The sequence below is a fragment of the Oryza brachyantha genome, chromosome 5, assembly GCF_000231095.2.
Source record: "Oryza brachyantha chromosome 5, ObraRS2, whole genome shotgun sequence".
In the NCBI taxonomy this organism is placed as follows: Eukaryota; Viridiplantae; Streptophyta; class Magnoliopsida; order Poales; family Poaceae; genus Oryza; species Oryza brachyantha.
This window is the reverse complement of record NC_023167.2, coordinates 15,127,383-15,152,732: the sequence shown is the minus strand read 5'-3', so window position 1 is coordinate 15,152,732 and position 25,350 is coordinate 15,127,383. Positions and strand designations below refer to the sequence as shown.

General features: G+C 44.2%; 3 protein-coding genes and 1 pseudogene across 5 annotated transcripts; 1 reads left to right on the top strand and 3 right to left on the bottom strand.

Annotated features, from left to right (window-relative positions):
* Positions 1-833: 833 nt before the first annotated feature.
* Positions 834-2,787, top strand: LOC102717436 (GDSL esterase/lipase At2g40250-like). Its single transcript, XM_006655333.3, has 3 exons — positions 834-1,531; positions 1,642-1,894; positions 2,278-2,787. The coding sequence occupies exons 1-3, from the start codon at positions 857-859 to the stop codon at positions 2,469-2,471; spliced, it is 1,122 nt and encodes a 373-aa protein (XP_006655396.3). The 5' UTR covers positions 834-856; the 3' UTR covers positions 2,472-2,787.
* Positions 2,788-5,262: 2,475 nt separating this feature from the next.
* LOC102717157 lies at positions 5,263-8,686 on the bottom strand. Of its 3 annotated transcripts, XR_005811901.1 has the most exons (4): positions 7,344-8,686; positions 6,500-6,610; positions 6,246-6,305; positions 5,263-5,726 (listed from the first exon to the last, which is right to left on the bottom strand). XR_005811901.1 is itself a non-coding variant. In XM_040524496.1 (3 exons), exons 1-2 carry the CDS (start codon positions 8,539-8,541, stop codon positions 6,525-6,527), a joined length of 1,284 nt encoding a protein of 427 aa, XP_040380430.1. In that variant the 5' UTR covers positions 8,542-8,686; the 3' UTR covers positions 5,263-5,726; positions 6,500-6,524. The 3 variants fall into 3 exon arrangements, 2 of the variants coding, with proteins under 2 accessions (XP_040380430.1, XP_040380431.1); XM_040524496.1 differs by lacking the exon at positions 6,246-6,305; XM_040524497.1 differs by lacking the exon at positions 6,246-6,305 and having other exon boundaries at positions 6,524-6,610.
* Positions 8,687-11,422: 2,736 nt separating this feature from the next.
* On the bottom strand, positions 11,423-15,543 carry LOC102716874 (annotated as a pseudogene).
* Positions 15,544-18,407: 2,864 nt separating this feature from the next.
* On the bottom strand, positions 18,408-21,966 carry LOC102718552 (selT-like protein). The gene is made up of 4 exons (XM_040524490.1): positions 21,632-21,966; positions 21,469-21,539; positions 19,065-19,380; positions 18,408-18,763 (listed from the first exon to the last, which is right to left on the bottom strand). Exons 1-4 carry the CDS (start codon positions 21,875-21,877, stop codon positions 18,647-18,649), a joined length of 750 nt encoding a protein of 249 aa, XP_040380424.1. The 5' UTR covers positions 21,878-21,966; the 3' UTR covers positions 18,408-18,646.
* Between the last annotated feature and the right edge of the window lie 3,384 nt (positions 21,967-25,350).

Below are 25,350 nucleotides of genomic sequence, written 5' to 3'. Positions count from 1 at the left end.
GAGATTTGAATGTAGTCGTTACGGCCCAAGTAGTATTTGAAATCATTACGAGGAGTACGTAAATCATTGAAGATAAAGAAGGCTTATCGCAGTATGTACAAATTATCTGTTTTCTGTTTGTTTCATCGGGTAGGTTTAGTATCTGAAATATATTCTTCAAAGTTCGAAGTTGCTATAACTTGGGGGAGAGCCAAGAGCGTACGTAAACCCATTACCTATAGAAAAATGTTACGAAACAGTATATCGCACGAAAGGTATAGTCTAATACCTAGGCTGCTTTAGGCAGCTTGGTTATTAGGAGCGCGAAAAACACGATAATAGATTAATATATGATTAATTAATTATTAATTAAAAATAGATTAATCTAAATTTCTAAAAATAACTTTTTATATAGAATTTTCGTAAAAAAACATACCGTTTAGCAGTTTGGGACATATGTGCTTGAAAAACAAGAGAATCTGAGGTTAAGAAGAGGGGAACCAACGAGCCCTAGGGATATAGTTTGATACCTAGATAACAAACCTATACACGTGTGTTTCGTGCCTATACCGTTCCGTAAACCCCTCATCACCTTTTTCACTAGTCAACTCCACGATTCTAATCTGAATCGTAGCACAAAGCCACAAACGGGATACACGATTGAAACGAATAGTGCACGTGCGCGCGCCGGTCACGTTGGACCGAACTCAGCACGAGAGCTTCTGCATGCAGTTTGAGATAAAGGCGGGAACGAACAGCCCGATGTATCAACGAAACGATGACACCTTCGTTTCGATCAAACTCTTAATAAATATCCTGCACGCGTCAAATCTGTTGCCGCCCCCACGCTATATAAACGCGATCAGGTGCCCGATCCATGGAACACACAAAGCAGCCGCACCAAGATCGCTTCGCGCTCGTAGCAATGCCGCCGTCGCTAGCCGCCGTCGCGATCTTCCTCGCCGCCATCCTCCTCTCCTTCCCCCGCGCCACTGCCGCCCGGCCGGCACCGGCGCCGGCGCCGTCCGGGCACGACGTCCCGGCGGTGTTCGCGTTCGGCGACTCCACGCTGGACCCGGGCAACAACAACCGCCTCACCACGCTGGTGCGCGCCGACCACGCGCCCTACGGCCGCGACTTCCCCGGCGGCGAGGCCACGGGCCGGTTCACCGACGGCAAGCTCATCACCGACTACATCGTCTCGTCGCTCGGCATCAAGGACCTCCTCCCGGCGTACCACTCCGGCAACCTCACCGTCGCCGACGCCTCCACCGGCGCCAGCTTCGCGTCGGGCGGGTCGGGCCTCGACGACATGACCGCGCGCAACGCCCTGGTGTCCACCTTCGGCTCGCAGCTCGACGACTTCCGCGAGCTCCTCGGCAAGATCGGCGCGCCCAAGTCCGACGAGATCGCCAAGAAGTCCCTGTACGTGATCTCAGCCGGCACCAACGACGTCACCATGTACTACCTTCTGCCGTTGCGCTCCGCGGACTACCCCACCGTCGAGCAGTACGGCGACTACCTCATCGGCTTGCTCCAGTCCAACCTCAAGGTCATCAGATTAATCTATATAGATCACAACTCACTTCGATCTGATCTTCTTTTAATCTTATTTACACAATATACTCACAGTGACATTGTCTATTATTCTTAACCGTACAGAGCCTGTATCAAATGGGAGCCCGGAAGATGATGGTGGCCGGGTTGCCGCCGCTGGGTTGCCTCCCGGTGCAGAAGAGCCTCCGGGGAAGTTCCGATGGCTGCATCGCGGCGGAGAACGAGGCGGCGGAGCGGTACAACGCCGCGCTGCAGAAGGCACTGGCCAAGGTGGAGGCGGACTCGCCCGGCGCCAAGATCGCCTACGTCGACATCTACACCCCTCTCAAGGACATGGCCGAGAACCCCAAGAAATACGGTGAGCAACACAGCAAACCATGAAATTTTTTTATTTTTTAAACCTTTTTAAGAAATACATTTATTACTAAATCTCTGAAGAAAAATATTTAACCATGCCAGTGCTAGTGGCGTGGCAAGACGTCTATTCGAACATGACATGGCGTGACAGTCTTGTCACACCCGTCAATGGCAATCTAATCTTGTCACGCCATGACAATGGCATGGCAAGACAATATTGTCACGCCATGACGTGACAAACCACCGACAATGATGTGACAAGCCGTTTGGTCACGTCAATGTTGATGTCGTGATCAAAAGGTTCATGCGGTAGAAATATTGTCTCTCACGGTCACGATCCACTGAACTTTTCGGTTCGATCTTGTTGTGTATGCGTGGTTGCAGGTTTCACCCAGGCGAGCCTCGGGTGCTGCGGGACGGGGATGGTGGAGATGGGGGCGCTCTGCACCAGCGCGCTGCAGCAGTGCCAGTCGCCGTCGGAGTACGTGTTCTTCGACTCGGTTCACCCGACGCAGGCCACCTACAAGGCGCTCGCTGATGCGGTCGTCAAGTCGCATGTGCCGCAGCTCATGCGGTAATTAGATGGTCCGTAGCATAGTTAATTTATTGTGTTCAAATACTACATAACTACTAGGAATGTAGTTATGGTTTAGCTGCTAGAGTTTAGCTTATAGCTTAGGTTAGTTGGTCCATACTTGTAGGGTTATTTGAGTGGACGATATTCAGCTCAGGATGTGTGCATAGATTTATTTAATTCAGTTTTGCATGTTCAAATGAATAAGCCTCATAGTGGCAGACACAAATAGAAAGGGAGATAATGTATTCTATATTCGGCTGCTAATACTCTAATAGCAATAGATTGGAAATTACGCAAATAGATATTGTCTACCTGCGCGCTGATCTGTTGAAACAACGCGACCACAGTTCACGGCAATCTTACTGAAAAGGAAGAACAAGGAGGCCCTAATTAATAAACCCTAATTAGATCAGTTCACACGTACTCCGACGGCGACTGGCACTGCCTGCCATGGCGTCCCACCTCCCGGTTTCCGAGAGAAAACGACGGACGACGAAGTTTCCGCTGATCTCCGCGGTTGGTTTGGGTGAGGATGCCGGCCTTCCGCTGGAGCGTAGTCTTGCTTGAGCCGCCGATGTCCGGAAGGCGGAGCAGCTGGCCGCTGAGAGGGTTGCAAACGACGCGGGCGACGTCCTTCTCATAGATGGGGGAGCCGATGTTGGGGGAGGGCAGGGCAGCTGTGCTTGCAGAGCGACGTGGAGGAGATAGGCACGTCGATGCTGCGGCCGCGGCTAGCTCGGGGAAAGAGGGCATCGAAGGGGATGGAGAGTTCGGAGGCGCGCGGGGGCTCGAAGAGGACGAAGGTCGAGCCTAGCGGTAGCGCCGGAGGTCGCTTGGACTTGGAGACGACGATGTTCACGTCGCCCATCATGGCCCACGCAGGGTGCGGGGCGGACGTCGAGTGCGAGCGGCGGAGGCGGCCGGAGACCGTAGCAGAGAGACCAACGAGGCGCCGAAGATGCATCGTGTCATGGCGGCGCCGCCGCCCGCCGGCCGCCGCGGCGGGCTCGTCTTGTGGAAGGTGGGGGAGAGTACTAGGATGAGAAATCGAGGGGGCCTGTGCAATTTGTCACTCGTACCCCGGTGCATGTGGACTCGGTGCACACGCCGATCATCCGTTTGGTGCGTGGAGGGAGGCATTTTTGGCCGCAGCCGAATTCCAGGTGTTCTACTACCAAATATGGTGGGAAGGGCTCTCGCCGGGCCCACGTATCAGTGACAGTGGTCTAATGGGCTTAGTGCACGAGCGAAGTAGAACGGGAACGGAAGGACAAAGTTTTTCTTCCGTTTGCTGCGGAAAGGCGTTTGAAGATTTGAAACTTTGAATGCCCAGCCCTGTCGCGTTGCGGTGTTTGCTCAGAAGGTCTGACGTCACAAGTTTCCCGCCAAAAATGCCTCACCCTAGGTTGCTGTGCTTGGTTGGGCCAAGGAACCACAATTAACCATGGGCCGTCACCAACTTACTAGGCAGCCCAAATGTGAATAACTTTCCATATTTATAAAAGGTCATAAATTTATCAACAAAGTCCAACAAAAACAAATCATACTTAAAGTTACTTAAAATTTTGTCCAAATATACAAAATTATAAATCATAGTTAAAGTTACTTTATTAATAAATCAAATCACAATAAAATAGTCAATAATTATATAAATTTTTTAAATAAAATGACAGGTCAAACATATATAAAAAATCAATGGCGTAAAAGAAAATGGAAGGGAGTAAGTCGTAACTAAGCACCACATGCATGGTGTGATCTACAGAAATTTTACAAAAAAGAGAACCATAATGTGCTGCACGTAAACATTGCATATATTTCTGGACTCCCGTTCAAATGATCAATAGAAGTCATTTCACTGAATTAGGGTGTGTTTGTTTTGGGGATGAGTTAGAATGGGTTAGACCCATTCCTATTTTTTGGGTTAGAGCGGTTTCATTTTTCTGTTTGGATGAAGGGTTAGAGCGAGCATGTTTTCTGTTTGGTTAGAGAGATGAAAATGAATGGAATGAACCTATCCTGTGTTTGGATGGATGAATTTTGGTAGGACAAGTAGGTAGAGTAACCTCCTCATATGCAAAGGTGAGATTACCTCCTCACAATAAATATGTGAAGTTATCAACTGAGTTTACAAACTGAGAATAGTTATGTGCATGCATTAATATATCAATTCTTCACACATAAATAGTATTTTTAAAACATTGACAAACCAATTAATCCACATTCTAAGTAATATAAGGATAATAATCACAAATTATTTTTCTTTTGCCAATATGTCTTTTGGCTATCAACAAGCAACAAATGACACGGTTGAACAATCGATCAAACTTTGAAATGGATGAAATTCGCACGAAATGTTAACCGCTTGTTGTACGGTACTGCCGATTTGCAGATGTTGGAGTGATGAGAGGATGCATCATATTCATCTAGAAAGACCTGTACATCAATGAAGGGCAGCAAGAAGTGCTCGTCGGGTGCCTTAGCTTCATCTCCCTCCTCAGCAGCCTCGACACGTCATTGGCCGGAAATGGACCATCGGCCTCGCCGCCGCCGTCTTCCGATAGCGAGGACGAGGCGCAGGAGGTGAAGAGGAGAGGAGGGAGGGGAGCACCTGATGCCAGCGCCGATCTATTCCCTGTCGCCGCCGCAGCCTCCTCTCCTCCCCCTGTCGCTGTTGAGCCGCCTACGAGGAAGAAACGCCGAGGGGGAGAAAAATCGCGAGCGGAGGAGGGAGATGCGGTCTATGCACCGGTGATTTTTCCGGAGAGTTCACCCTTGCGTGGGCCCTTTTCACGCGCGCCCGCGCACGCTGCTGGGTCGGCTCGGTCCGGCAAATTTTGCCGGATCATCCCACCCCGAATCTGGCTAGAATATTCCCTCCTAGGTCCGACCCACTCCTTCCGACTCCCAAACCAAACAAGGGCAAAACCTGGTTGGCTCCATCCCAACCCATGAAATCTCCCCAACCAAACACATCCTTAATTAAACAGCGTTCACAGCATAGGCAGCAAAGACAAGTTGCAAAATGTTTGACATAATTCGTCAAAATGAGGGCCACAAAGTTCTTCAGTAAACCCCAACTCACTCATTTCTCAAAGCAGACACTCAAAATTCAACAGCTAGCACCAGCAAAGTCCAAATGCACGGCAAAACCCAAACTTCTCCTAGCATCCCCCAAAATGAGAGTTCAGGTACTTCAAGAAACTGCTACCATCAAAGACAATATCTGGAACATCTCTACCAGTAAATTTCAAGTAACCTGCAAGAAATGAGTAAACATCAGTCTCACTATGTCACAAGCAGAGAAGATAAGAGAGCGAGTGAAAAAATCATCAATTTTAGTGGATTCAGTATAAACCAAAAGTATACTGAAACCAGAGCATCCTTTTGGTTTTGTTCCTATGCCATCATTCAAGGGTGCGGCATTGCAGTTTTTCTAAAGAAAATGGATTAAGATCTGGCCTCTACATCCAAACTGGATGTATGCAGTTAAGGGTGTGAAATTTCATGACTACTGGAGCAAAATTACAAGCTGATTATATAGTGGTAACTAGTAAAGTAGCAAGCAACATACTTCAGTTTGCTCTTGATCGATTAATTATAGAATTTTCAGCATAGTGAAAGACAAATTCATCATGATAAAGATTGAGATAATTTTAAGTTTGAGATAGTTCATGTCTGCTGGTTCTGATAGGAATGATCCTGTTTTACCAAAGCAACAAAGCTCAGCACCACTAACATTTGGAAATAAAGATGTATGAGCAGAACAAGTACTCACCACAATATGAGTATAAGCTTTAGAGATGGTAACACCATCATAGGAGGCAGACAAATGTAACTAGTATCATTAATGAACACCAAAAAAATTCAGATAAATGGTACAATATTAGGAACATTGATATTATCTGGACTGAGACCGTAACCCACTGCACCGGTGCTATAGCTAAATGAGAACTCTGGAAGGTGCGATGAAATATGACTAATAATGGATAAAACAATGGTACACAAAATATGAGTTGGAAGAGAAAATACCAAATGATGAATTAGCCAGTGCACCTCATTTTAAACTGCATCTATCTACACGGACTAGCATGTCTTCCAAAGTCTTGCTTTCAACGTCGATCTTCTTGCTCAAAAGGGTTCCTGCAATCATGTATACAACAATTTAAACAATAGTAGTACAGCCATGATAGTGACAAGAACGATTGCAACCAATAATCGCAAAAGACATTGTCAACGCACGTTGCATGAAAACACCTCAGCATTAACTCTATGAACAAAATAAGTGGTACATAACCGACATTCCTCGCCGTGAACCCTTTTGTCCATGATCATTGGTGCTGATATTTGTCCATGATCATCACTGCTATAGTCAATTTACTGAAGTTTAAGTCCTGTCACGGAGGATTGACTCTGCTTAACCTAGAAGTGGTTAGACTAGTAGAGGGGAAAAAAGAAATTAAGGAAAACTAGATGCAAAATTTTGGAGCTCACAAAAATAATCTGAATAACTACATCAACCAATTTAGAAACCTGCAAAGCTATTCGTAAACATCAAATATCCCTTTTATTGTATTGTAAGTCCGAATTGCCTAAAATTGGAAATAATTGTAGAACAATGGAGATTTGATATTCACAAAGAACGACTCCAATAGGATTTAATCCAGGGACGAAAATGAGCTATGGTCTATAGCAAATTACAACAACGCCTGACAAAGCCCAAACGTGTTGCTCGAAAATGAAAAATCGTCATGATGTCCACTTTTAACAAAAAAATCAGGCAATGAAAAACGTGGATGCACTAAATCGAACATTTTAGAAATAATAATCATACAAAAAAAGGACACACAAGAAAGATAGATAGTTGATCAAGCACCTGTAGAAGGGATCCGGCTGGACCCAAGCCACGGCGGGAGCACGCAGGGTGTCAGCCAGCAGGGTTCATCCAGCACAGAACGCCCAATCGCCATCCCCTTCTCCATGTCTACGCCGAAAACGATTCTGCCGACCATGATGTACACGAGATGGGAGTTGAGCGGATTGATGCAACCAATGCCTGGCATCTGCGGGAAGGGCGCCCCTTCCGACAACAGCGCCGTACAGTGCTGCATCGTCCAGCAGCTGCCCTCTTCGTCGAGCACGAAGGAGCTGAGCACGAATGGATCCCCCTCGGAGACCTCAACATACCGCAGCCTCCCCTCGCTGACCCCGATGCGCCGGTGCCTGCTCAGAATCACCTTCCGTCGTCGCCTCTCGTTGCTCATCTTGTTGGATGCAGGCAGCACTCTGCCGCTCGGTAACTCGACGAAGCGGAAATCCGGTTCGTCGGCAAACGGGTCGACGGAGACGGCGCCCCAGGCCAGGTCGATCCACCACAACCGGCCGCCGAAAGCCACCACCGGCTGATCCACGACGATCGGGCGCGCAGCCGGCAGTGGGGACAAGAATCCCTGCATCGCGTCCCACCTCCCCGTTTCCGAGAGAAATCGATGCATGACGAAGTCGTCGCCGCTGACCTCGGCTACCACGTATCTGTCGGGCGGCCCGTCCCAGCGGTCAGCTGGAGTGAGCAAGCCGGCGTACCCCACCAGACCGGGCGAACCCTTGCGTGTGCCCTCGATGTCCGGGAGGAGGATCAGCTGGCCGCTGAGAGGGTTGCAGACGACGCGGGCGACGGTCTTCTCGTCCTCGTGGCCCAGAAGCCGAGACGAACCTGGGAAGTTGGGAGCCGTCGCTTGGGCGGAGGCAGGCAGTTGCGCTTGCACAACAATGGCGCGGAGGAGGATCAGGCCGTCGTCGCTGGTCGCCTCCTCGACGACGGCACAGATGGACTCTCCCTTGGCATGGATGCCGCGGTTCTGGCTATCGGGGGCGCTGATGGCGTCGACGGGGATCAGGAGTTGGGAGGCGCGCGGGGGCTCTGCGAGGCGGAAGGTCGCGCGTAGCTCCGCCGCCTCTTCTTGCGGCTCGCTGACCACCATGGCCCAGGCAGGGCGCGAGGCGAGCGTAGAGTGGGAGCAGCGGAGGTGGCGGGAGACCTCACCGGAGGGGCCAAGGAGGCGCCGGAGCAGCATCGTGGCACCGCGCGCGGCGTCTCTTCTCTCGTCTCGTCGTTTAGTGGTGGGGACGGGGGAGAGGAGAGGCGGAGGTCGGAGGATGAGAAGTTGAGAATGCTTTTGCAATTTGTCAGAGTAGCCGGTGCATATGGAATATGTTTGCCTGGAGCAATGACCGTGCGCTTGTTCTACAAGGAAACCTGAAACCTCGTAGGACCCAATTTATGAGTAACTTTACGCGCCATTCACAGTGCATGGATGCTCATCATGGAGCTTCAATGCTTCATCTTCCAACTAGGATGAGGCCATCCATCCAAAAAAAAAAGCCTCCTCCATAGGGCAAGTGGCTCTAACATTTTCAAGTCACTCCCTGAACTTTTCTATTTCAACCCTTACAATTTTTCTATTTATATAAAAGTCCAGATATTTACAATAAAACCCTAAAGATAAGAGAATCATAATAAAAATACCCTTCTCCATCCTCTCTGTCACTTTCGACTTTTTCCACTCCAACGACGCCTTTCACCGCTCTACTCTTCCTCCCCTTTCACGTCGGCGACGCTCTCTTCTTCCTCCCCTTTGCGCCAGCGGCGCTCTCTTCTTTGCTCTTCGGCATCTTCTCCCCTTCCTCCTTCGCGTCGGGCAGAGCTCGAGCGGCGCGGCGTGGCTCGAGGCGGCGGCAGCCAGCACTGTGGGCGGAGCTCAGGACGACGGCGGTCAACGGAGGTGGGCGCTGCTGGAGGCAGCGCTAGGGACGACAGCGGCTGACAGAGGTGTCCGCCTCTCCTTGGCAGCAACACAGATCTGAGGCACTCCGGCGACATAGATCTGGGCAACGGGGGTAGATCTGAGGGCGGACGACGGCGTGTGGAGCTCGGGCCAGCCGCCGGGGGACATCTACATGACGACCGCCACTTAGTGAGGTAAGGCAACCCCGTGCCCCCCGCGGCGGAGCTGGCGTGTGGGCAGGGGGTCTTCCGCCCCCCTACCGGCGCCGGAACTACGAAGACCCTCTAATACCCCTATAAATTTCTTCCAATTTCTTCCATGGATACGTTAATAAGTATATCTAGAAAAAATAAAATATATGAGACAATATGTTTCAATTTATGTTAAACTGCTTTGGTCATCCGGTCAAGACCTCCTATTTTTTGTTAGATTCGCCCCTACTTGCCCCTCACTCTAGTCGCCGCCCTTCTCACTCCATTCTCTTCGCATACATAGTGGGACCCACGTCAAGGCGAGCGAAGGCGAGGATGCGACCTTCACATCGCTGCTCCCCGCCATCCCCCTGGCTGCAATCATTCCCGAGGCACTTGCATCTTACAGAGGATGTGAGCACCCTGTTGAGGCTACGCTCTCCTCCCCTTCTCTCTGCCACGACGACCGGCGGCGGACATGGCATGGTGATACTACTTGCCACGACCGCCGCACTGTGAATAGCCTAAAGTTAGGGAATGCATATCCATGTTTCTGACGATACAACACTCAAGTTTATGTTTGAGTTTATGTGTTCTATTTTTTTTTAACTTACTCATTCTATCCAAAATATAATTATTTTTAGGATTTAAATTTTACTACAATATAAGTATTTATGCACTAATTCTATGATTTTACTCATTCTAATGGTTCTAAAGCTAATTCAAAATTTAAATAGTGTTTAGACATAAATTGTTTTGAATGTTTGAGCTAACCACTCCAATGCCTCTTTTACATATAAAGCCAATCCACGTGAATTCTAGGCATAGAGGGCTACAACCACATGTTGTCATGGATGACTAGGCAGTTTGGATGATGGTCCAGCTAAATAACACAAGTTATTAAGGAGCACCCACGTTGTTGTAGCACTCTCCTTAGTCTTACTCCTATTTCTTGTCGGGTCCCTACACGAAAAACCTGAAGAATTGCTCTCTCTCTCTCTCTCTACGTTTGCTCTCACGTCTCTCTGTCCTCTCGTTCTCTCGGCTGCCCCTCCTCACGCGTGTTCTTGTTCTGCTGGCTGGATAGAAAGGTGGCAACAAATGAAGAGGGGCAATTTCGTCCTAGAAAATCTGACAGGAACCAAAAAGAAGGAGCAAGATGCAACTTACTCCAAAATGGTATATTTGCGGCAGTGTACACATTAGTGGTGAATTTTACCGAAGCCCATGTTAGCAGTGGTATTCTAACGAAACCAGCAGATAAGAGTGATAGATATGTCATTTTCTCCTGAAAGAAGGTGATAGGGGGTATTGCTGTGGTTAGAGATGAGGATTAAGAGGTCGAGGAAGGGAGGAGGTGGAAAGAGAGTGGTTCTCCAACAATAGGATGGGGGCAACTAGAGCGAAGGGGTCGAGTGAGGGAACAAAAGGGCACAGTGAGGATCAAAGCTCAAAGTAGTGGTAGAGCCACCTCCCAGACAAGTTAGATGACCATTCGGGCTTCGTCATCAACATTTTCACTGTATTTACGTCACAACACATATAGAAAATTATGCATCACTAACAAACGTACTTAGTCGCCGAGTTACAAGATGTCGGTGGCTCCACCGTTGGCTCAAAGAGGAAGACGGAAACAATAAGGTAAAAAAGGGATCGAGCTGGATAACCATCCAGGATGTCCAGATAAGCTATTGAAAGGAATTTGCCCCATTTTGCTAATTCAAGTAAGATAATAGCATGTTTAAAAGGATATGTATTTCTTGAGCCTGATACAAATTCTATTGTTCACTCGTAGCAATTAGCAACTGGCCATATAATGTGGGGGTTCTATTTTTCGCTGTCAGCAAGCAATCATGCATTCACGCACCAATCAAACTTCAAATAGAAGAAAACGTTTCGTGGATAAGTCAGGTAGTATATATTTTGTTGACTGCCATTCAAACTTCAATTGTGAATGGAATCAAGTCATTTCAGTAAATTAAATAAACAGGATGAGCACACAAAACAAAGAGAAGTTGCACAACGTTTGTCATATTTTGTCAAAATGAGTACCACAAAGTTCCATGAGTAAAGCCCAACAAACGACCCTCAAAATCCAACAGGTAGCACCAGAAAAGTCCAAATGCACAGGAAAACCCAAACTTCTCCCAACATCCCAAAATGAGAGTTCAGGTACTTCAAGAAACTGCTACCATCAAAGGGAATCTCTGGAACATCTCTACCAGTCAATTTGAACGAGCCTGCATGCAATAAGTCGATGTCAGTCTCCCTATTTCACAAACAGAGAAGAGAACAGAACGGAGCGAGTAAAATGACCAATGATCGATTTTAGGCGATTGAGTATTGCACAAAGTATACTGAAACCAGGGCATCCTTTGATTTTGTTCTTATCCTATCAGTCAAGGGTGCGGCACTGCATTAGTCTTGACTACAGCAAAAATTACAACCTGATAATGTAGTAAGCTCTTTATTTTAATAAATGATATCATTAATATTTTATCACACGTTTATCCATTCGTCTAATTCAAAAAATTTGTGCAACTATGCGAACGTGTAGGTTAAAATTGAAATGCATTTAGCATCAAATCCAATCAAAATAAAATAAATAAATAAATGCGTAAGTTTAATAAGACAAATAATTGAACATGCGTAAAACAAATCAACCGTACCATCTATTAAAATACGGAATGAGTAGTAACCAGTAGTAAAGTAGCACGAAACATACTTCAGTTTTCTCTTGATCGACTAGTTATAGATTTTTTAGCATAGTGAGACAAAACCATCATGATGATGATTCTGGGAAAGTTTTAGGTTTGAGATGGTTCATGTATGCTAGTTCTGATAGGAGTGATCGTCCCTTACCAAAGCAGCAACTCTCAGCGGCACTAACATTTGACAATAAAGATGTATGAGCAGGACAAGTACTCCGCAACAATTTGAGTATAAGCTTTAGCAGTGGTAACAGCATCATAAAGAAGCAGACAAATCTAACTAGTATCATTCATGAACACCAAATAATTCAAACAAAAATTATAAATTAGGAACATCAATAGTATCGAAATATTAGTTAACCACGACAGACTCATCCTCACGGTAAAATTGGACTCAGGGTGTAATGACTAACAGACTATGAGCGAGTTTATTTCTTACTAGCAAAGTACCCATGCTTTGCAACGTGTCATAGGTAGGGGCCGAGGGATCGAGACCCATGGGCCCAACCCCCTGACGGGTGAACAGTACACGAGATACTGTAGCAACCGGTACTATAGCAGTGTGGATAGGATATGATTAAGAGATAAAGTTAGATTAGATCAAGTTAGTTACCTAGGGATTAAGTCTCACCATCTATATAAGGATGAGATTGTATTATCATTCTAATCAAGCAATGAATCAGAGTTAGTCTTCCTCAATCTAAGTCCCTCTCTCATCCCTAGCAGCCGTCGCCGCCCGGCTATCCTCCTGGCGGTGTTTACTTCCTATGAACCCTAGCTCATAACAAACGCTACATCAAATGTTTCATAGATTCTTTGAGTGTGGTAAACTTGTATTCTATAGATGAAATGCGATATTAATAACATGTATAAAGACTATTTTTAACGCTAAATGATATAGAGTAGTTGGTAAAGGAAACAAGATAGGTGGTGGGTTGTATAGAAAAGTAACCCATTTGCATCGGCTGCAGCTAATATACGAGAGACCCAGAAGGGGCGATGAAATATGACTTTAGGTTGTGTTCTTTCTTAATGAAATATTTTCTATTTTTTGTGATAGCTATTTTAATGATATAAACAATGAAATTAACTATTACCAAATTAAATTTACTTTAGACGTGAGATAATGGACTTCTATATATAAACATTTTAAAAAACACACACCATTTAATTATTGTTTGATAAACATGCATGCAAAAAAAAGAAAAAACTAATAATAAGCTGGGTTAAAGAACGCATCCTAAAACTAATAACGGATAAAACAAGGTACACGAACACATGAGTTAGAAGAGAAAATACCAAAAGATGAATTAGCCAGTGTGCGTCATTTTTAACAGCCTCTATCTACACGAACCAGCATGTCTGCCAAAGTCTTCCTTTCAACATTGGTCTGCTTGCTTGAAAGGGTTCCTGCAATCATGTATAGAACAAGAATTTAAACCACGATAGCACAGCCATGATAGTGACAAGAACGTTGCATGTATCCAATAATCTCAAAGGATATGGCAACGATCATTGCATCAAAAACACCTGGGGATTAACTACATGGCCAAAATAACAAGAATCCTCTGCAATGACAAGAAGATGCGAGATTTTTCTGGGAATACCAAGTTCTGATGCTAATATTTGTTCATGATTATCACTGCGGTAGTCAATTTAAAGTGCAAGTCTTATCAGGGACTCTACTTAACATAGCAGTGGCACCACTTTGAGGGCAGCTACGTGACACCACTTCAAAAGAGAAAGATAGTCCGAATTAATTTAGAAATTAAGGAGAACTTGATGGAAAATTTGGAGTTGACAAACATAATCCGAATTAATTTAGAAACCTGCAAAGCAAATAATAAACACCAAACATCTTTTTATTCCATTGCAAGTCCGAATTACATAAAGATGGAAGCAAATCTGCAAATGTAGAACGTTGTATATTTGAATTCACATAGTATTACTATAATGAATTCACATAGTATATCTAGCGTGCCAAGGCCCAAATGCGTCGAAAATTCACACGCGTTAGACGAACAGTAGGATTCGTTATGACTTCCATTTTTAACAAACTCAGGCAGTAAGAACTGTGAATGCAGTAACATTGCATAAACAAGAGCATTCGAGAAAAATGGAGAGAAACCCCAGCCAAAAAGAAAAATAGAGAGAAAAGGTAAAAAATGTTTGTTGATCGAACACCTGCAGAAGGGATCTGGCTTGATTCAAGCCACGGCGGGAGCATGCAGGGAGTCAGCATGGTGGGTTCTGCTAGCAGAGAGCTCCCAATCATCACCCCCTTCTCCATATCCACGCCGACGATGTGCTTGCCGACGTCGCCGACCATGAGATACATCACATTAGCGTCAAGCGGATCCATAGCACCGATCCGCGGTCTCTCCTGCAAGGGCTCTGCCCAGAGCCGGCTGAGCGCCACCCTGTGCTCCAATGACCAGCGGCTGCCCTCGTCGTCGAGAGCGAAGCAGCTGAGCACGAACGGCTCGGCCCCGGACACCTCGACGTAGCGCAGCCTCCCCTCGCTGACCCCGATGCGCCGGTACCAGCCCAGCTCCTTCTCCCACCGCCGCCTCTCGACGCTAATCGCGTCGGCGGGCAGCACGCTGCCGCTCGGCAGCTCGACGAAGCGGAAGTCCGGCTCGTCGGCGAACGGGTCGACGGAGACGGCGCCCCAGGCCAGGTCGACCCACCACATCCGGCCGCCGAAGGACACCACCGAGTGGTCCGTGATGATTGGGAGGCGCGCCACGGGGACTGCGGACGAGAAGCCCGGCATCGCGTCCCACCTCCCCGTTGTCGAGAGAAAGCGGTGCATGATGAAATCCTTGCCTCTGACCTCCGCCACAGCGCATCTCTCAGGAGGCCCGTGCCCGAGGTCGGCTCGGGTGAGGAAGCCGGGCTTGACATGGCGCCAAGTGTTGCCTGTGTCGCTGGTGTCCGGATCCTCCGGGAGGGGGAGAAGCTGGCAGCTGAGGGGATTGCAGACAAGGCGGACGACCTTCGTGTGGGACTTGAGGTCGGGAAGCGGCGGCCAGGTGTCGTCCTTGGGCTTGGGGGTGAAGATGGGGCTTTCCACGGCGGCGGGAACTTGGGCTAGTTCAAGCACGTTGCGGACGCGGAAGAGGCCGCTGCTGTTCGCGGCGCAGATGGTGCCGCGGGAGACGAAATTCCCCTCGCTGTCGGTGCTGGGGACGGCGAGGGGCACGATGGAGCGGATGGGGACGGAGAGCTGGCAGACGCGCGGGGGCGAGGCGAGGCGGAAGATCGTGCGTGGCTCCGCCGGTTCTTGCTTCGTGAGGACGAACCCCGTTTCGGCCACCAGGGCCCACGCGGGGTGCGAGGCGGCCGACGACCTCACCGGAGAAACCAAGGAGGCGCCGGAGCTGCATCGTGGCGGCGCGGCGTCTGTCGTCTTGTGGCCGTGGTATTCGAGAGAAGAAAATGGAGAGACGGCGGAGGATGTGAGATTGTCAGAGCCGGTGCATATGGACTCGGTGCACGCGACTATGGTCCGTTGGCTGCGCGACCGTGGGTTTGTTGGCTCAGCGAGAAGTGAGAACTACTTTCATGGGTCCGATTTGTCAGTCATAGTAGTCTACGGGTGTTGGCTCACGGAGACCGGCTTTCGCAGTTCCTACGACTACAGCAGAATGGGGAGGGGAGATTTTCAGCTCCGAATTTGCGCTTGTCCCGAAATTTAAATTTTAACCAAACATTTAGGGTTATTTATCGCAGTTTATTTTTAATTAAATTTTTGGTCATTAAAACACATACATAGATATTTATTTACTAATTATTTTTTATTTATAATGATATTGTTAGGCTTATTGTTCTGATAAACTAAGAGATGTGCACATACGTCTTAATAATGATACGTAAGAGCAAACTCAGCAACTTCCATATTGAAAATATATGATATGAATGGAAAAACAGACTTCGACAGATTATGCATCCCAAACCAACAGTGATTCATACAAGTTAAATCTTCTAATCAATGGTGGGCCAATAATGAATTTTTTTGCATATGTATTAAGACGTTTGGCCTGATTTCGAAATTGTCCAAAGTTTTTATGTAGTTTTCATTGCAAAATGATGGATCTCCTTTCGTAACTTTCCAATTACGAGTACGAGAATTGAAAGACATGAAAATTCTCAATATCATGCAAAAATATATGATCATCCAAATTGGAGGGATGTCATCCAAATTTAGATGTTCTTTACTCTATTCATATTTCAACATCTAATTATAAAATGAGATAGCAATATCAATATGAGAGTATGTGGTTATAAAATATTAATAAAATATATATGGATGATGCAAAATGAATGTTCTATTGGAGTTATGCATGATATGAATAGAAAATATATTTTAGATGATCATTTAAATAGTAATATGGATGATGAAATTTAGATAAACTGTTGGATTTGCTCTAACGTCATACATTCTATTTATTGTCCTGATATAACAAAATAAAAAGAGATATTAAAAAAAGCGGTTTTCTATCCACAAGATTTTGGATGAGTGGCCTGTGCATACATCCAAGAGACTAAAATGAATCGTGAATGCACTCAAATGAAGCTCCATGCACCGTGAATGCACTGAGAATCTGGCGCGTCATGAGAGCGAGGACAAGCTCACCATCGTGTCCCACCTCCCCGATTCCGGGAAACCGGTGCATGATGCAATCCGGGCCTCTGACCCCGCCTATCGCGTATCTACATGTCGACTCAGTTCACGCTACTACGATCTTCGGAATTTTTTTCAGAAATAATATTATTTTAATGAAAAATCATAAGATTAGAGACCATGCATGAAAAATCGTAATTTTAGGGGTCTATCGAACTGCTATAGTTTGATAGGCCCTATCGAATAGGGGCAGATCGACAGGCCCTCTACATGTGCTCGTCGAACACCACATCGTTCAACTGAGACGGTAGGGACCTGTCAACCTTTGTCAGTTCGACAGGGGGTCTGTCAACCTTTGGCAGTTCAACAGACCCCCTCAACGCCATGTGGTGGGCCCTGTCGAACGTTGGGTGTTCGATAGTGTCCCCTCTCGAACAACAGCAGTTTGGCAGGGTCCAAATCGAATATCCACTGTTCGACAGTGTGTTAAAATTACGATTTTTCATAGATAGCCTCTAATCTTGCGATTTTTCTTTAAATAATATTATTTCTCAAAAAATTCACGATCTTCGCGTGGTCAAAAGAATATTTAGCGAACGGTCGATTAACAGTATAGTATTTAAAAAACTAATAACCGGTCTAAAGTATTTTTTAATTAATTTTTAAAAGTTGATAATGGTTCTATTTTATAGTATAAGTCGTATTGGGTTTGTCCTAACCGGACAAACTCCCACCTATTCAAATTTGATCAAATATATATATAAAAAACACCCCGTTGTGTTTATAAGCCAAAATTTAAATTTTCAACATTAAATTCGGATTTTTTTATATAGTCTCAAATAATTGTGAGTTGTGCTTTGGATTCAACGAATCTGATTTTATTATTCTACACTGTTATTATATGGAATAGAAATCCTATAAGAATAAAATTAAAACTAAAATGTGTAACTCTGTGATAAAATTGTATAACATATATCATTTTAAAATAGATAAATTGATAAATATATCTTATTCAAAGTATGAAATAAAATATTTAATATACTTATAAAAATATATAGTTAGATATAAATTTTACTACGCTGCTAAAAGGTACCATAACATTGCTCTTAAAATTTAGAGTTGATTTTATGGTTTTTTCACCGAAATTTATTTTCTATCATTAGTTTTTCGATTGCTAAGAATACGTATATAAAATTTTTATTCACATATTATTTGTCATTTGCAAATATGTTATACAATCACCCCAAAATATACTACATTTCACATCACCGAATTAATTTAATGATATATAATCTTATAGTATATTTATTTTGTGTTAAAAATATTGATATATTTTTCTATAAATTTGGTTAAACTTAAACATTTTTTACTTGTAACAAACCTACCGGGAATCCCCCTAATACGTGCTAATAACCTAGTTTGGCCGATCAGCAGACGGTTGATCATGATCAGCCCAAACCTCACTTAAGAAGCAGGCTAGCAAGGAATTTTGCACTGTCCTGCATTTTGGTTTCCAAAATCAGGGCTGTCTCATGCCAATCAGCTTGGACATGCATAGACTTGTCCAGAAATACACAATGCATGCGTAACAGGTATGAATTGCACCAGATGACGAGTAGTTCAAACTTTTTTCAATCTCCCAGAAAATAAACAGGAAATGACGAATTTATAGTGCCACAAGGTCATATATTGGAGTCACTATATCACGCTAGGTTATCCCTTTACAATTTACAAGCCATATAATCGGATAGTACTGTTTACAGACAAGCTGCAAAGCTTCCAAACGGCTCAACGTCAAACAGCTAACAATATAGTAGCTTGATAACAAGACGTCGGCTTGGCGTGTGATATTCTGACGCCATCGTCTAAGTCAAGGCTTTTCCCACATTTTTCCCAAACGGAGAATCTGGTAATCTGCTGCTGATGAGATCCCGCAGTTCAAACTCACTAGGAAACCTCTGCTCAGCCAATTTCGAGAAAACCTGAAAAGTGGAAGAAATTTTTGGTAAGGAAGAAATAAGGAGGTTTACTGCTTAAGTTATGACGGCGGATCAAAGCCTCTTTCCGTGTAGAGTTTTTTTGTAAGAAGTACAGGGAAAACCACGAAGAAAAAGGGACACGCTGGAACAACTGAACAAGGTATTTACACAACGATGCACTTGCTAAACAAGGTAAAAAAACGATGTTTAATCAAACTAATCCTAGAAATTTAATTAGTTCATAATGCAAAATAGGAGGGCAAAAGGAAAAACATAATGTGTATCTGAAGAATAGAATGCATACCAGATCTCCATTGCAATAGACTTCAAAGGCACCAGAACTTTGTAGAAAAGACTGTGCAAAATTGCCAAATAGCCAGATTGTTGCCATGGTTCCAAATCTATTGGCACGCAGTGAGTAGAACCATGGAGGTGGAACCATTCCAAGTCTGGGGAAAATCTGGTCACCAGCCATTATTGTTGCAGTGGCTCCAACTTGAAGAATCGGCACAACCTTGCCAAGCACACGTTTAGGGAAGGGTGGAGGGTAATTGTGCAAGACAACATGGATGCCTGGAAATGATGTTTCCAACATGCGTTTCATAGTCATAGCAGTTCCCCTACAAAATGGAACTTAAATTGTGAGTTTAACCTGCAGATGCAAAGCATAGAATTTATTGAATTGTCCTTTTGGATGGACATCATTATGACACTAGAAATAGGAATGGCCTTTAGCCACTCTTTCAACTAAGATAGGTTGGTGCTCAAGTTAAGACAAGCACCAAAGTCCATCGATTGACAAATACATATAACATGTTTTAGCTGTAATGATTACTTATGTTCCACGCTGTAATTATACTAAATAGATTGAAGGCTTGTTCTTTCAGTTTGGGAGTTCTAGATCCATGTCACATTTTATTACGCTGTGATATTTAATTGTAACCTGCCACATAATGACATACGTGTAAAATTTCAATTGTCTGGTTAACAAGAATACAAAAGGTTACAAGTTCTTTTACTGCCTATTGAACCTTTTATAGAATGCATTTTGTCTGACAATCACACTTTCCAAAGCATGGGCTAGACATTTATGAGAGAAAATAAATATGATCAGTAATGGGTTTAACATTTATAAGCATCCTCATACCTCAGGTGCATAATCCATGATACCATGGGAGTGTTGAAGGTGTATAATTTAGTTACATGAAATGTGTTTTAGATGAAACAAAAGATATAGGAACAGTACAGGAAGTCAAACATAAAAAATTGACACTAACAAACAATCAGGTGCATAGAATGTGTTGTACAAAAAGGACAATTGTAGGAACAGTGCAGTAAGTAAACATAAACGTGGCATTCACAAACACTTTTCACTCCAGAGTGAATACCAAGATAAAAAACCAGCTGACCTCAAAGCCAGATGTTGGGATTTGGGAAGGTGTGACATTTGCTGAATGCACAGATACTGCAGGGTCGCATCTAAGAATTTGGGGCCCAGTGCTAAACATAAAAATGGAGCCTAGCATAGATAATACCAATAAATAGAAGTTTTTTTTCTTTGGACAATAATGATCACACCCTGCCTAGAAACAAGAATGGTGTCCTGATGGAGTAATCCAGTTTCCTATAATAAGTGAAAAAATAAAATGTTTAGTCCCTAGAACACATGTTCACATCATTATTGTAAGCTATTATTCTTTGAGGTCACTATGATTATCATCGAACACCTGCCCAATCTAATAAATCACGTCCGTTCCAAATCAATAGAGCAAAAAGAGAAAAACTTTCAAAATTGGAATGAAGGGGGTCCTGAAACATGTTGGAACACATTGCCTTCAATTAAAACATGGAAATTTTGGGGGCCCAAATTTTTAGGGGCCTGTGTGGGCACCGACTTTGTGTGTGCCTGTCAACAGCCCTGAAATACTGACATCTCATACTAAATGAATCAGACATAATCAGCATTGGCATCTTATATGTGCAAAGCAGCTGAAAGGCGAAAGCAAGGATCAGTACATATGTGTGATGTATCACACTAATTATCTCAACTCCAATAGAAGAGCCAAATGATAAACCCACAAAATATATATGTATAGTTTGAATTATTTCTAAGATGTTCAACAGACCTTTCGCACTGTATAATGAATAATAACAGCATAGCCCCTATCCCTTAAATTTCCTCATTAACTAGTACTACATCCGTTTCAGAGTATAGTACTTTCTAGCAATGACTAGATTCATATGTATACTAATGAATTTAGATATATAAACAAACAATACGCATTGATCAATAGATGAATGTAGGCATAGCCAAAAAGTCTCACAATATGAAATATGAAACAGAGGAAGTAACTACTATAAGAGAATCACAAGTTTAACAATTGAACTGCAATGCGGTCAATACCTATTGAGCATTCAGAGTTATGACTTATGAGTACACACATGAACACATAACAATATGATAGTATCATGCCATATGAGGCATTGGTGGGGTAAATTTACCAAGCAACCGACCTTGCAAATCATTGTGCGGAGTAAATTGAATTGGACTGAATATTGTCAGCTGTGGCGAGCACACAGCTAAGCCTTTTGGTGCTCGATACAATAATAGTAATAGGGAAATCCCTCCCCCACACAAATAATCCAACCAACTAACTGCCACAACTAATGCCGCAGGAAAACAAACCATACTGGGATGGCGAACTCACTTGTACGAGCAGGAGGCACAGAATTGCAGCTCGACGGTGGTGCCGTATCCAGCTCCATCCGCATGCGGCCGCTACAATCCCATCAGAAAGAGTGAAAGACAGCAGATCAGCTCTACATTTACATGTAGCCAACAAAAAATCGAGCTAGGGTTCACGACCCCACCTGTATGGCCTCCGCGGCGGGATCGGGGTGGGGGTGGGGGTGGTGATGCGGAGGGTGAGGGTGGTGGTGGGGCGGGTGCGGGTGATGTGGCGGATGCGGGTGGTGGTGGTGGGGTGGATGATGGTGCGGCGGGTGGTGGTGGTGAGGGTGCCGGAGATGCGGCGGCGGCGGCGCGAAGATGTGGGAGAGGTCGGAGAGGAAGAGGAGGGCGGGGAGGCCGACGAGGAGGAGCTGCACGCGGTCCATGGCTACTGCTGCACTCCGCGTCGTCGCCTCCTCGGCTCCCTTTTCGAGAGGACGCGGAATGGAAGGAGGGCGACCCGCGGCCGGCGACGCGACGGGCAGATGCTGCGGGAAGAGGCGAGGAAGCTTCGCTTGTGGCACTGACAGGTGGGGTACGGACGTGCCGGACCGGGTTGTCAGTGGGGGTTGGGGTTGTAGGAAACGCGCGTACAAGGTGGGTGGGTGGGGGCGTGGGCGTCGTCCGGTCGGGCTCTCCGATGGTGAAGGTGAAGGCCACCTCGATCTTTTTGGATTGCGCCGTGTTCTGCAAGAGTGAGTGGTTGGGCTATTGGCCTCCTGGGCTGCTGGAACCTGTAGATTCAATTCGGGCGTTTGTAGCCCATTTTGTCGAGATCAGCAACGAGTTTTGTACTACTTCCATCGTGCTTGAAAGAAACAAGGATGGGAAGTGTATGGATCAATCTGATTTTTTGAGTTCATAAATCTATGGTTTAACAAGATCAGTCTTTGTCGAGCTCTTTATGTAGATAGATTATATATGGACAACTAAATGGATTAACCGATTAGCAACTGAAGAGTTATCTGGATCTTATATATAGAAATGGATCAAAATTTATATAAAGTCGCTCTTCTACATCGTTGATCCCCATACCAAATTTCAATCAAATTTTATAATTTTGTCTAGTGTGAACGTAAGTTTAAAAATTTTAGATTCGAACTTATACATATTAAATGTGTATGAACAAAGTAGGTACAATGTGTATGCCAGTTAGAAGGGTTGACTCATGAATCATATGAATCCTAGGTTCTTAAGGATAGAACATTGAACCATTAAAATTATAAGGACACTATTTCAAATCTATAGAGGTCCAAAAAGACCTATCACTTTCTCATTTAAAGTTTACTTTTAAAAAAAGTTGTCACTCCAAATTGATATTAATCGTATAAATCCCCTTCTATTCATTTTTTCAACCATATCCCTAACTACTTTCTCACTACCAAATATACAACATTTAATAAATGACACTATAGTCTTTTTTTCTCGAACCTATTTTATTGCTATACAAACTAGACTGACAAGTATTTTGGCATAAGGATAATATTAAGTACACTCTTACTCCTAGAAAGGACCAACTTCTAATAACAAGAAAATAGTTTTTTTTTGACTGAGGGAGAGTAGCTCCATGTCTATGTCCTTTATACAAGTGAAGATGGAGATGAAGATGAAAGATTTTTAATTTTCGTGATACCTTTTAATATTATAAATGATAGAATTAACTGGTATAAAGTTAAAAATTTGTTTTAGAATTATAAAAAAGATGAACTTTCGCATAAAACTTTTGCAAATAAAATTTTTTGATTTAATCGTTCAAAAAGCGCACTGCACAAAAGTATAAGAAAAATCCGTGTAAAAGAACCCGGCCTACCGGCCAGCATAAAATCCTCTACCCCAAAGTCTCTAGGCCCTCTGCAATTTCCTCTGCTTACGCCTTTTGAGAGCAACTTCTATCCACTGCTACTGCACGATGCTACGAGTGTCACGCACGAACGGCCTCTTTTCATCCCTTCTTCGAGCGACCCACCATGAGTACGTTCACCTCTTCTTCCGCGCGGGGGTGAACTGGGGGTGGTGTCCGGTAAAAGTGAGACGTGCAATCATTAAACCAGTCCGCGCCGCACTGTGCGCTCCACCTCCACTCGAATTCGTCTCAGCTTATAAATGGCCCGACAGGGCGACAAGCTAGTTGGCAGTTTGGCGCCATGTTCAGTTCAGCAACAACGGTCAAGGCGACTCGATCAGCGATCGGTTTTAGCCTAAATTAGCCGTAATCTGGACAAGTTTCCCTACGAGTTAAAGCCGCATGGCCGACGAACCGGAACCCGGGCATATGTGCGCTCCGTTTTCACGAGCACGACACGCGCCAGGAAGCTGGCGAGGCAGGCTGCGTGTGACTGCGTCGTTAAGCAATCTGTTGTCCGGTTGTTGGATGGGGCGGCTATCATTATAATAGCTGCTACGAGATTTGATATTAAGCTTAAGGCAGGCACCGATGATTAGGAGGGGGCGCCCCCCTCCTTTTTGGCGGGAGTGGGGCACAAGGGAAGGGAGACACCGTGCACGGGCCGGCGGAATGATGGCGCCCGGCGTGAAAAAGGGAGGTGTAAAGCTGGGGCTTGAGCAAATGAGCAGGCAGGCCCGTTTCTCTTCTTCTATAATGCTCTGTCCATGGTCTTCTACCAACCCATAGCAATATAACATGGCCATGCAAGGGTAAACACAACAAGACAAAGCAAATAAGGGGATAGTACATAATACCTAGCTGTAACAAGAAATTCTTTTTCTTAACCATCTAATAAAAATAATTGTCTCTTGATTATCGCAGTAAGCACCAAAATCTAAATTGAACACCTACTTTTCTACTCGTAAGAATATTTTTCGTGACTATTCTCACCATAATGTTTCATATAAGACCTCCGCATACATAACAATCAATCATTTATTGCTTATGACTAGCATGGCTGCAAAATAAATAAAATGGGAGGGAGTATTTAGGGGTGGTTGTCAAACGATATAGTTGTAAATAAAAAATAATTTATGAATATAATTTTTATATACATATTCTTAGTAATTAAAAATAATGCTAAAAAATAAACTTTGGTGAAAAAGTCACAAAATCAACTCAAAATTTAAAGTTAAAATTTAAATTTTGTCTTCTAAAAATATAAGCAGAAGCGACGCTAATTTTTCATGTTGTATGGAACATCCTGTTTAGGCATGTTAATGTATATTTTCTATAACATCTTGCTTAAGCATGTTAAATCTATGAAAACTTGCTGTATCAAAACTTTAAATCCAAAATTTTGAATTCAACAGCCTTTTACGTGTCGATAATCAAATTTTGAATTCAAGCTGGGTAACGATTGCTAGCAGGTCAATTAATGATACACCAGAAATACCGATAAAAGGCTACGCATATGATTGTTTTTTCTAATCCTGGTACGATCAAACGTAAGCATGTGGAGGACATGGGAGAAATGTAAGACGCTTAGGAACCCTAAAGCCTAATTAGAATAGAAATATTTCATCCTACCAACATTGTATAAAAATAGTCGTAAGTATAACCGCGCTAGAAAGACCGGTATGGTTTTTGTTTTTCTCCAAAGCGGACACCAGAAGCTTGAATATACGACGACCCGGAATTACAAACATACTGTATTGCACTACCGAAGGAATATCTAACAATTTCTGCAAGAATCTCGTGACTAAAATAAAATAAGGTGGTATTTGGATCCAGTGATTTTTCATAGTCCCTTATTATATCGGACATTTGGATGTTAATTAGAAGTATTAATATAAACCGATAACAAAACTAATTGTATAAATAAATATTATTTCATTAGACAAATTTTTAAGGCTAATTAATCCACGATTAGTAAATATTTATTGTAGCATTACATTCACTCATCATGGATTA

Excerpts from the sequence above, each read along its gene's own strand:
- LOC102717436 (XM_006655333.3), top strand. The coding sequence starts at position 857 with ATGGAACACACAAAGCAGCCGCACCAAGATCGCTTCGCGCTCGTAGCA. Across the intron at positions 1,532-1,641 it reads TGCTCCAGTCCAACCTCAAG|AGCCTGTATCAAATGGGAGC; the intron begins GTCATCAGATTA and ends TTAACCGTACAG. Across the intron at positions 1,895-2,277 it reads CGAGAACCCCAAGAAATACG|GTTTCACCCAGGCGAGCCTC; the intron begins GTGAGCAACACA and ends GCGTGGTTGCAG.
- LOC102717157 (XM_040524496.1), bottom strand. The coding sequence starts at position 8,541 with ATGCTGCTCCGGCGCCTCCTTGGCCCCTCCGGTGAGGTCTCCCGCCAC. Across the intron at positions 6,611-7,343 it reads CAGCCGGATCCCTTCTACAG|GAACCCTTTTGAGCAAGAAG; the intron begins GTGCTTGATCAA and ends ACATGATTGCAG.
- LOC102718552 (XM_040524490.1), bottom strand. The coding sequence starts at position 21,877 with ATGGACCGCGTGCAGCTCCTCCTCGTCGGCCTCCCCGCCCTCCTCTTC. Across the intron at positions 21,540-21,631 it reads CCGCCGCGGAGGCCATACAG|CGGCCGCATGCGGATGGAGC; the intron begins GTGGGGTCGTGA and ends ATGGGATTGTAG. Across the intron at positions 18,764-19,064 it reads TCTATTGCAATGGAGATCTG|GTTTTCTCGAAATTGGCTGA; the intron begins GTATGCATTCTA and ends TCCACTTTTCAG.